At 45.5% G+C, this 12,500-nt stretch overlaps 1 protein-coding gene across 2 annotated transcripts in view; it reads left to right on the forward strand.

Annotated features, from left to right (window-relative positions):
• LOC121695870 (dolichyl-diphosphooligosaccharide--protein glycosyltransferase subunit STT3B-like) overlaps window positions 1-12,500 on the forward strand; it is a 119,513-nt gene that overhangs the window by 98,748 nt on the left and 8,265 nt on the right. For both annotated transcript variants that reach the window (XM_042077032.1, XM_042077033.1), the window contains exons 7-12: window positions 1,941-2,087; window positions 4,145-4,193; window positions 5,061-5,215; window positions 6,273-6,484; window positions 8,911-9,098; window positions 10,982-11,153. In XM_042077032.1, the coding sequence (XP_041932966.1) occupies window positions 1,941-2,087; window positions 4,145-4,193; window positions 5,061-5,215; window positions 6,273-6,484; window positions 8,911-9,098; window positions 10,982-11,153 (923 nt within the window). The remainder of the gene's footprint in view (window positions 1-1,940; window positions 2,088-4,144; window positions 4,194-5,060; window positions 5,216-6,272; window positions 6,485-8,910; window positions 9,099-10,981; window positions 11,154-12,500) is intronic.

The raw sequence follows: 12,500 nt of genomic DNA on the forward strand, positions 1-12,500 counted from the left end.
TCCTGCACTGGGTAGGGATTGACATTTAGTTTAAATAACTTTTTTTTTTTTACAATGGTTTCATTTTATCATCGCAGATGACAACCTGCCTGGTGTGGACTCACTAGTTTAGATTTGCGTCAGTGTTAAATCCAGCTCGGCAAAGTAAAAGGTCGATTTTCCGATACGGCCTCTGGGCCTGTCCCCTCCATCTGTCACTAAGCGACCTGCCCTCCCTCTCTCCCTCCCTCTATCCCTCCCTCCCTCCTTGTGCTCAGGTTCTCCCTGTTTCCATTTGTTGGCCCTCTGCTCCAGTCTGTATCAGTGCAAAAACACCTTAAATCACATTATCAGGGTGAAAGCGTTGTGCATCTGTGTGACAGGCGGAGTCGTACTACAGGGGGGTGGAAGCTGAGCAGGGGTTAGGCGCTAGCGCCAGGCTAGCATGTGTGTGTGGTGGAGTCTCCAGTGAGAGTCCAAATTTAATCCTGTTTGCGGGGCCCTAATCCTTGGTCCAGACAGACGGCCGGGTGAATACAGTACAGTGAGGTATGTAATGCGGAATGAGAACGTGTTGGAGGCAGTGGTTCTCTCGTTCTCTCAACAACCTGCGCTAAGCCGATTAATGGTCATTGCAGGGAACACCTGCCACTATTCAGCTGTGCTCAATAGCACGGAAGGCTGTGTGTGTGTCTGTGTGTGTGAGTGTGTGTGTGTCTGTGTGTGTGTCTGTGTCTGTGAGTGTGTGTGTGTCTGTGTGTGTGTCTGTGTGTGTGTCTGTGTCTGTGTGTGTGTCTGTGTCTGTGTGTGTGTCTGTGTCTGTGAGTGTCCATGTGCGGGAGATTTTCTCCTTTTCTCACTTTGTTCCCCTCTCTCTCTCTCTCCTTCTCTCGCTCTCTCTCTTTTCCCCTCTCTCTCTCCCTCCCCCTCTCTCTGTCCTTCTCTCGCTCTCTCTCCTTTCCTCTCTCTCTCTCTCTCTCTCGCTGTTGCTCGCTTGCTCTTTGAGTCGAGAGTGTTTGATCGTTTCCATTAGAGAGCACCTTCCCTCAGCATCTGTGTGTGTGTGTGTGTGTGTGTGCGTGTGTGTGTATGTTTATTTCCCTCACTCGTACACATGAAAGGACTGCAGTGTAAACTAGTGAGGAATGAGCTGCTTATATAGGGTTTGTGCATTTGAAGGCTGAAGATAAGGGATTTGATCAACTGCAAGTCTACAACAGCTGCCTATAGAAAATGCTCCCATATCGCATGCCTCTATTCAGGCCGTAATCTATCTGTGTGTGTGTGTGTGTGTGTGTGTGTGTGTGTGTATGTGCTTTGTATGTGCAGGTGCTTGGTGCCTATATCTATTCCTGAATAAATCTTTCTGTTTGTGTGTGTTTCTGTTGCGCGCACACACAAACGGGGCTACTTCAAGAATCTCATCTCAAGAATCATTAAGAGTGTGGCTGTTCACTGGGTGTTTGACTAGGATCACTATAAAGTCCCCCCCCCTCACCTTAAACTATTGCCCTCTCATGCTTTCATGCTGTTAATCAGAGTGCTGATCGAATGGACAGAGGTTTTGTAGAGATTGTGGTCATGGATTTTTCAGCCTTTGTTTGGGTTTGGGTTAGCTGGTCTCACAGCGGGGAGGTATGACGAAGCCTACGGTTAAGTTGTTAGCAGTGTTCCAGTAATTTGTTGTTTTGCACTCTGTCATTTAATCATGCTATGATGTTTTTATATCGTTTAATTATTATGTACCTTACCTTTTCAGATGTAAAATGTAACTATTGCTGTTTTATGCTTTTATGTACTATTACTCTTTGATTTTGTTTATGTAAAGCACATTGAATAATCTGTTATATTTGCAATATGTGATATTTAGCATTTGTGTGTGTGTGTGTTGGTGTATGTCGGATCTTTGTGTGTGTGTGTGTGTGTGTGTGTTGGTGTATGTGGGATCTGTGTGTGTGCAGGTGTGTTTGTGCTGCTCCAGGCCTACGCCTTTCTGCAGTACCTGCGTGACCGTCTGACCCGTCAGGAGAGGCAGGCCCTCTTCTATATGGGCGTGGGCTCCGCCGGCCTGGTGGTCTTCTTTACCGTCATCTACCTGTCCTGCATAGGTGAGTGTCTTACCAGAGCTCTCCTGATAGGTGATTCCTTACCAGAGCTCTCCTGATAGGTGAGTGTTTTACCAGAGCTCTCCTGATAGGTGATTCCTTACCAGAGCTCTCCTGATAGGTGATTCCTTACCAGAGCTAGCTGCCCATTCCGTGATTACACTGCAAAAAAAAACCAGTCTCTGTAGGCAGCCCAGTCTCAAAAAACTGGAAACAAACAAAGTGGGAGCAGCCTGTCCCCCAAACCAAAACGAAGCCCTGTGTGGAGTGTCTCTGAGAAAACTGAAGGGAGGGGTGATGTAGCTCCCTGGTGTGTTTTGTTTGGTTCTTGGTTCTTGGTATGTTTTTTTGCACAAAAGCGTATGCTAATAAATGTAAACATAAACACAAACAAACATGACTTCCTGCTAACTCCCTGACTGCGCCTAAAAGCAATAATAACAATAAATGTCAATGCAGTATCAATGTATCAATATGCAATATCAAAATAAACAAATATCATACATAATATAAACCATAACTCATAAGAACTACTTAATTAATTAAGTGTAAGCTGAACAGATACGTCTTTAGACCCTGTCAGGTCAGTGTCTTACCTACTCGGGTACAGGTGAGCCTCACAATGACATGTCTCACAAGTTTTGTCTCACAAGTTTTTACAATGAGGCTCATATACTTGTGCCAAAAAGCAATCAACCCCAGGGGTTCATTTGACTTTTGTTCTTAAAGGAAAAGAATCCATTAGAAAGGTGCCCATAACTCAGGACTGGCACACTGTCTTGCAGCCACATGCTGTGATATTGACTTGATTGCCTTTCCGTGCCATTGAAACTGATTGAAAAAGAAACCCCCTCTTCCCTTGTCCTTGGCCACTCATACGCTTGTGAATCATTAGAATCCTCTGCCCTTTATACTGGTCAGCCGTGTGTTGTTTGAAGTGGAGCCCACAAGTGCCCAGCAGCTCTCTGCATATTACTCCATTTGTATATGAATGTGTCTGAAGTGTCGGACTGTGGTCATTATGAATGTGGTCATTATGTATGACGTGTGTGGCCATGAGTGGGCATTCATATGGCGCCGTCTATAATGTCCATATATCAGATGTAACCTTGGCAGAGTGTATGACAGTGAGAAATCTCTGCGTCTCTGCCCCTTCTTTCTCTCTCTCTTGTTCTCTCTATCTCTCATTTCTCTCTCTCACTCCCTCTCTTTCTCTCTCTCCCAATGTCAGCCACTTCTAATGAGTTTTATTTACCGCAAGAGAGAGTGCCTTACAAAGCACATGTCTTTGGGGGTCTGGGAAGGCCTATTGACTAGCTTCTTGAATTACCTTCTCTGCTTTGCGGTTCTCTCTATAATTTTTTGCTCTCCCTATTTTTCTCTCTCTCTCTATCTATCTTTTTGTGCTCTCTTTATCATTCTCTCTCTCTCTCTCTCTCTCTCTCTCTCTCTCTCTCTCTCTAACGTTGGCTTTCATTCACTCTCACTTTCACATGTATTGCCTTCTGACTTCATTTTATGTCTTACACGTTTTCTCTATCTATTTTTCCAGCTTTTTTTCTATAATTCTATCATTCCCTATTTTTTCCATCTCTCATTAGCATAAATGCGCTTTTCTTCTCTTTTTCTCTCATCCATTCTCTTCTCTATCCCTTTCTCTCTCTTGCTTTTCTTTTCCTCTTTCTCCTCCTCATTCCCTTTATCTCTCTCTCTCTCTCTTTCTCCTCCTACTCTCTCTCTCCTGCGTTCCCTCTCTAAAGGTTATTTATCTCACCCCGGCCTCTTTGTATTGTGCTCTTGTGTGCCACTGATAGCCCACCACGCTGCAGGTGGACCAATTGCATGTTACTGTACACTCGAGTGCATTCAGCCTTCTGACACCTCGCTTGTGTTTTCTGTGTGTGTGTGTGTGTGTGTGTGTGTGAATGTGTGTGTGTGTGAATATGTGTGTGTGTGTCTGTGAGTATGTGTATGTATATGTGTGTGTGTGTTGTGTGAATACATTTGTGTGTGTGTGCGTGTGTGCGTGTGTGTGTGTGTGTGTGTGTGTGTGTGTGTAGGCTGCATCGCGCCGTGGAGTGGTCGTTTCTACTCCCTCTGGGACACGGGGTGAGTGTATCCGCTACATGTTCAGCATGGCCACTCTTCAGCCTCCCTGGCGTCTCATCACGCATGCAGCCCCTCTACACGCCCGCCATCCGTCCGCTGATCCCAGCGCCTTGGAGGCTTTGCATTTCAAATGCTCTGACTTACCCATCCCCCCCCATATCCCCTCACTCCACGACTGCTGTGTTGCATGCTAACTGCTAAACGCATATCCACATACCGTATCTATGCTTTAACTCTTTAACACTGAAGCAGAAGGGAAGGCTAAAGATGAGTGGAGCTGAGTTGAAAATCAGTGTTCTGAAATACAGTGTCTCTTTACATTAAAGTATAAATCAATACTGTGCCGGTTTGTATGGGTAGCTGCTTTGCATAGTATACTTAAAGTGATTTTAATATACATGGCCATGTGAAGATACATATATTAGTATAGCTGTTGTTGCCTTTGGCTATGAAGTAGTTTCATGTATTATAAAGGTGTATCTCACAAAATATAGAATATTGTGGAAAAGTCCATTGGCCTGCACAGACCATTGCCAGTGGTTTGACTTAATTAGCTGATTAGAGCTCTTCTCAGGTCGACATTTCTGTATTTTAGATTCTTTATTGTAACATTTTGAGATACTGTATTTTTGATTTCCATGAGCGATAAGGCGTAATCATGATGATTTGAATAAACAAGATTAAAACAAACCAAACAAAGGCTTGAAATATTTCACTTTATGTGTAATGAATCTAGATTACATGAAAGTTTCACTTTCTGAAATACATTATGGGAAAAAATCTTTTCCACAATATTCAATTTTTTTGAGATGCACCTGTAGTTTCCATCAGCTGCCTCACTGATCTGATGTCTCTGTGCCTGTGCAGCTACGCTAAGATCCACATCCCCATCATCGCATCAGTGTCGGAGCACCAGCCCACCACCTGGGTGTCCTTCTTCTTCGACCTGCACATCCTGGTCTGCACGTTCCCCGCAGGACTCTGGTTCTGTATAAAGAACATCAATGACGAGCGTGTCTTTGGTAAAACACTGCGTTCTCCGAAAGCCCCCACAGTCTGCATTTATCTGAGCTGTTTTGATACCGAGGTGTTTTAGCACCATACACAGTATGTATGTATGTTATGTGGTGTGTAGGAGGAATGTTTTTCACAAGTAGGATATAATGTATAGTCCACTGGTCAGTCCACCAGTTGTTTTTCAGTTAACTGGCAGAAACAGTGAAAGACATGTCTAAATATGTTAGTTTTCAATGACTGTCAACATTATTATTATGATGGTCGTTCATTTCCATATAGTAAGGTGATTCCATGGCGCTTCTGCTGCGTTTGGCTTCTCAGGAGCATATAGATGTGTCTAGTTTCTCTCTCTGAACGGCTAATGGAGACTAGTTTCAATGCCACCATGTCTTTCTCAGAGTCAGTGATGTGTATGTTCTCTAGTGACCTTTGTTTTTGGTCATGGTCTTTTTTCATCTGTCATTTATAAAAAAAAGAAACATAATTTAATTCAGTGGGACATCCAGCAGCGTTCTGAGGAACTGTATAAAAACTAGGCTGTATTGCGTTATATGTCCTTCCTGTGTCCTTGAAGGAGATTGATTTGAAAATATGTTTTGCCATTTATATCTGTAGTTGTTGCAGGTTATGTCCCTGCTGTGTGCTCCGTTCATTCATCTGAAGATTTCAAGGCTTTGCAGCTAACCTGTGTTAACATGTTTCTGTGTCTGCGTGTGTGTCTGTGTGTGCGTGTCTGTGTGTGTGTGTTTGTGTGTGCGTGTCTGTGTGTGTGTGTGTGTGTGTGTGTGTGTGTGCATGTGTGTGTGTGGTGTCTGTCTGTCTGTCTGTGTGTGTGCTTGTGTGTTCATGTGTGTGGCTCATGGCTGCACTATGTGTGTGTGTGTGTGTGTGTGTGTGTGTGTGTGTGTGTGTGTGTGTGTGTGTGTGTGTGTGCGTGTCTGTGTGTGTGTGTTTGTGTGTCTGTGTGTGCGTGTCTGTGTGCGTGCGTGTGTGTGTGTGTGTGTGTGTGTGTGTGCGTGCGTGTGTTTGTGTGTGTGCATGTGTGTGTTTGGCTCCCCCTAGTGGCCCTGTACGCCATCAGCGCTGTCTACTTTGCGGGTGTGATGGTGCGCCTGATGCTGACTCTGACGCCCGTAGTGTGCATGCTGTCAGCCATCGCCTTCTCCAGTGTCTTCGAGCGTTACCTGGGCGACGACATGAAGCGCGAGAGCCCGCCCGCCGACGACAGCAGCGACGAGGACGACAAGCGTAACCCTGGCAACCTCTATGACAAGGTGAGGAAATGTGGTGGAGACTGTGAGGTGTCTGGTGTAGGGTAAAGTTGTATGCATGGGGAAGTGTCAAAACACCTTATGGTTGGAATCTCATTGGATCCCATCACACATAGAACTGGGGTTAGTTATTCTAATCCAATACAATTTTTGTCAAATACAGAGAATTTCACCTCATAAATCAGTTACACACTGATGTTCTCAATACAAAACACTTTGACAAAACAAAATAAGGTTCAAGTAGGATTAGAGGATAATTGAGTACAAGAATATACTGACCAAACGCAACACATGAGACCAGACCTGTACAACAGTACCAGAACATACAATTTTTACAGCAAACATGTCACTATAAACCCATTCGCCAAGATAATACCGTAACCCCATACAAAATCTGCAAAACTTCATCCACTAATTCTCAGCCTTTGACAAGGGCTCACCAGTTGCCCAGTGTTTAGGACTGATTGTTGAGTTTACAGTAAAGCACTTAAGTGTCTTCACACCCGATAGTTGTTTTTAAACGATTGGTTTATGGATACTTTTGATTTTAGTGTTTAAGCAATTGTAAAAAACAGTAATCGGTGCAGATTTGAGTAAGACTGGAATATGCTTTTACCACTAAAAAGCATATAGCATAGCCTTTGGGGTCAGCTTTGCTATGTCAAATTAAATAACTTACTCAAAACTACTCAGATTAACATTGTTTTGGTCAATTAAAGTTTACATTCGTTATCATCCAAAAATAGACCCTAAGTTGTTCCTAGAACATAGTTGCCTTTTAAGGGTGTACTTCAGAAACCTGCAGACCTGGTTGTGGAGCAAGGCATAAACTATTCCAGCCAATGAACATCAGGCGCCCACATGGAGGTTTGCAGTTAAATTGGCTGTTGAGCTGAAATATCAACAACCTTTTCCCAGAATCACAGAGTGTACCTTTTTTAAATGTGTTGAAGAACTTGATGCTGTTAGATCTGGAGTTTGTGCATTGTCTGCCATCCAAGTTCTCCCCCTTTCCACTGGAGTTTTATTGTAATGCAAAACCTGGGGGACATCAGGTATGGCACAATGAGATCTCACAGCACAGCAGTCTGTAGTAGAGATGGACTGTGCTGCAGCAGCCTATAGCAGAAATGACCATCAAAAGAAGCGTCCACATCTGCAGGAGTCTATAATATCCCCTCAAGGGAGACGTCAGGCTGAACAGGCGCCAATGAGCGAGCACGAGAGGGCCTCCATAACAAGACAGGTGGAACAGGGCGCACAAATGTGTGTGTGTGTGTGTGTGTGTGTGTGTGGGGGGGGGGGGGGTCTGTGCCAAGGCGTGCAGACCGCACTCTTTCTCCGCTCGCGCGCTCGCTTCCTCAGTGGAAATAAGGACACTGCCAGAAATGAAAGTCTCCCAGAAGTGATTCTCAAGCGGATCTGGCCGACATTTGGCTCATATGGGGCTCGTACCATCTCTCTCTCTCTCTCTCTCTCGCTTTCTCTAGCCCTCCCCTCTCTCCCTTTCTCTCTCACACACACACACACACACGCCGCACACAAACACGCACGCACACACACACACACACACTCACAAACACCCCACAAGCTGCTTTTCTCTGTGCTTTGGTTTTGTGAAGTTTTGGAATAAGGAGCATCCCTCATGGCGAGAGGCACAATTCGGTGTCTCACTCCCCCTTTGTGTGTGAAGTGTCAACAGTAAGCAAGAGTCAATGGCACCAGACATTGACCCAGCAGACATTCACTGCATAATAGCTGAATCCATCCTGAGAAGAAATCTGTAACCTCCCTATGTGCCTGCAGAGATAATGGTGTGAGCTTTCATCTTTAGTGCACACACACACACATACCGCATACACACACACACACACACACACACACATACCAAACACACACACACACACACTGAACACCCACACACACACACACACACACACACACACTGAACACCCACCCACCCGCACACACACACACACACACACAGAGTGACATAATGATGTTGCAGTGAGGGAAGAGCCTACACAGTGCCCTGTTTGCTGCCTTTGACTGCTATTGCAGTCTCTCCAATAGTGAGTGGTGCTGCACGTGTTCTTCTGGTGCATGATCCTGAGTCCTGAGGAACGGCATCCTGCAGGCCTCACTTGGTTTCAGTGAGGAGGTTAAGCACAGTGAAGACTAAGGCCAGTTGTATTATTGCGGAGGGCTCACATCAAGATTGTGTGTGTGTGTGTGTGTGTGTGTGTGTGTGTGTGGTATTTATGTTGCCTCCATCTGTGTGTGTGTCTCCCCCTGCAGACCAGTAAGGTGTGTACGTATCTGACCAGAAGAAGGCTGAGGAGGGCCTGGGCCCCAACACCAAGAGCTTAGTCACCATGCTGATTTATCTGTGTGTGTGTGTGTATGTGTGTGTGTGTCTCCCCCTATAGGCCGGTAAGGTGCGTAAGCACGTGTCTGATCAGGAGAAGGCTGAGGAGGGCCTGGGCCCCAACATCAAGAGCATAGTGACCATGCTGATGCTGATGCTGCTCATGATGTTCGCCGTCCACTGCACCTGGGTGACCAGCAATGCTTACTCCAGCCCCAGCGTCGTACTGGCATCATACAACCACGACGGGTGAGCACACACACACACACACGGACACACACACACACAGTGCTCCTGGGTGACCAGCAACACCTACACACACACACACACACACACACACACACACACACACACTGCACCTGGGTGACCAGCAACACCTACACACATACACACACACACACACACACACACACACACACACACACACACACAGACACACACACTGCACCTGGGTGACCAGCAATGCCTACTCCAGTCCCAGCGTCGTACTGACATCGTACAGCCTTAACCGTGAGAGAAAACACAGGCACACACACACAGACTCACACACACACACACCAGGGTTTCCGTTGACCGGTAATTACCGGACATTGGCCGGACAAAAAATGAAATGTCCGACAAAATTAAATCTCTCCGGTCAAATTGTCCGATTGAAATTGGCTAATAATCCTGAGAATTGAGAATAAGCCTTAAAATTTAAGCCTATATTAAAGCAATACGTCCTGGCTATGTTTTTAAATGTACCGTTTGAAAGCTATTAAACAACACGCATAGCCTATGCCTATGCATTTTAAATAGGAAGCGCACGCTTAAAACGTCCATGTTAAACAACGAACAAATGAGTGAGGCGGTTCAAACATGGCCAGGCCCAGGCAGACTAGCCTTAAAAGTTTTTTCAGAGGCCAGACGCGATGGATGATGATAAATTGGTAACGTCTGAAGCCTCAGATGTCCGGTCAACTCCACCACCACCAGATAAAAAGCAGAAGTGTCGGGCGTATCTGTCGGAATCATGACGTTGGAAGTGTAGTTGTGGGGTTGCGGCCGCTCCAAGACATTGTCATTCTCCATGTACACTGGACATGCAACTGTGTTCTGTACCCAAAGCATACCGTAGGCCTATGCTTTCTCTGTCTATGATCTGCAGGGTTAGGGCCTCCTCGACGATGAGATTGCTGGTCCGCGGATAATTTCCGGCACAATTAAACGGTATCATTGAACCACGGACCGAAAGAAAAAGAAACTAAACATTTCCCAGAATAGGATACATTTCTTAATTTATTGTTATCAAATAAAGAGGCATAGCCTTAGGGGGTAGTGGTGTGAGCGCTCATTCTTGTGTGTGCGCATCTGTGCAAGTTAAACAGTGGAACCACTGGAGATAACGTGGGTAGCAGCAACAAACAACGTAGCCTTTTTAAAACAACGAACGAAGCGGACTCTTGCTGTCCATGAAAACATACATTCTGGCTAGATTTTGTTAGGCATGTTTACGTAAGTTAAGCTAATGAACATGTTGCATTCTATTCAGCCTGATTATGTCATTCTTTAAGCTACATAGCCTGTCTCCAGTTTTCCTCAACTTGACTAATTAAGAAGCGATAATAGGATATTTGACCGGCATATCATCAAAATGTCCGGAAAACGAAACCTCTGCCGGTCACTTTGACCGGCACCATTTTTTATTCTAGCGGAAACTCTGACACACACACACACTCACACACACACACTAACTCACACACTGTACTTGCGTCACTGGTAACAGGTCCTACAGCCCGTGTGTGTTGCTTGCTTGCTTCCTCGAAGAGTGTGTGAAAGACAGCATCAGGTCATTCCTTCTCTTCGTCCTCACCGCATGTTGGAACTCTCCGTGGCCCCAAATAGAGCTGAATCCACCCAGTCCTCTTCTGCCCATCCCCACCACTCAAATCCCCTTCTGGTCCCTGATGGAGTTGAGGGAGCGTTGAGGAGGAGGAGGAGGAAGAGGGAGTGTCAGATCAGTGAGGAGGAGGAGGAGAAGGAGGAGGAGGGAGTGTCAGATCAGTGAGGAGGAGGGAGTGTCAGATCAGGGAAACAAAGGAGGTGAAAGGAAGAGCTCAGTCATTTCTTCTCCTTTTCCGTCTGCTGGGCAGGTCTCGGAACATTCTGGACGACTTCAGGGAGGCGTACTATTGGCTGCGTCAGAACACGGATGTGCATGCGCGTGTCATGTCCTGGTGGGACTACGGCTACCAGATCGCCGGCATGGCCAACCGCACCACGCTAGTGGACAACAACACCTGGAACAACAGCCACATAGCACTGGTAAGTAGAGCTGCAACCATAGATATATATAGCACTGGTAAGTAGAGCTGCAACCATAGATATATATAGCACTGGTAAGTAGAGCTGCAACCATAGATATATATAGCACTGGTGAGTAGGGCTGCAACCATAGATATATATACATAGCACTGGTAAGTAGGGCTGCGATGGTACACAAACATCACAATTCCATAGGTGTGCCACCTAGGTGTGGATTCGGTTACTTTTCGGTACCTGTAAGTACAGCTAGCCTAACATTCACTGACAATATTGCTAATGCACTGAGATATGGTCTGCCATCTTATATGTTTGTGTGGAAACATGGTGCTTGATAGTCTTTTTGGCTCCTACCTTCAACTTCAAGGCAGGGCTGCCCTGCCTAACCCGAACCCTAGTGCCTTCTGCAAACAATAAAGACTACTAAGGGCTGATAAAGTTATAGGCTACTAAAGGCTGATAAAACGTGCTGCATCTATACGTTCAGTATGGAGACTGGTAAGACATGAAGCACTGCTACTTGGTAAGACTTCAAGGTGCTTGCATTGCATGTACACTGTCCAGACAATGCCAACAAACCCCATCATTCTCAAGATGGCAGATGCAGGGGTAATTCCTAGCTATGGTCTCTTCTGCACTGCAGCTTAAATGTTATTGGACTACTGTAGCTGTAGCTCTGTGTCTTTAATATTATTATTGCCATGGATAAAAGTGTCTGCCAATGGAATAAATGTAAATTGTTGGCAGTTGTTGGTTGCAGTCTTCAGAATGTGAAAGAGGAAACAAAGTGCCAGCTCCGCACTGCTCAGACAGTAATTGAAAAGACTGGCATGTCAAACTCAAACAACTCCAAGCAAACAGACACAGACTGACTTTGCACACTGACCCAGTGTTTTGTTAGTTTGTTGGTGTTTGTTAGAGCAGTGTGCAAGCACCTTAAAGGAGAACTCTGCCAATTTTCACACTGATCTGTTTCCCGAGTAAAAAAGAATTGTTGCTACCCAGCTCTAGTTGCTGCAGCCAACAGCTAGAGCAGCAAGGCAGCTACAGTGCTACACTCCTGGGGCATCTTTAAAATCATGGATAGATTCATCCATCCATCCATCCATCCATCCATGGACAGAAAGCATGCTACTCTAAACGTGTGCGAAACCTTGCAAACTCCACCCAGAGCCTTATTGGCTCTGCTAGAAGCTTGACAACATACAACATACATGATGTACAACATACAACATACAACATACATGGTGTCTTCACAATATAGTCAGCAATATCCCGCTGTAAAAGGTTTTCTGTCATTGTTGTTGAGTGTTCCAGTCCAGAAGACTGAACTGCATAGTGTGCTTCCTG

Source organism: Alosa sapidissima, chromosome 21, assembly GCF_018492685.1.
Source record: "Alosa sapidissima isolate fAloSap1 chromosome 21, fAloSap1.pri, whole genome shotgun sequence".
Classification (NCBI taxonomy): Eukaryota; Metazoa; Chordata; class Actinopteri; order Clupeiformes; family Clupeidae; genus Alosa; species Alosa sapidissima.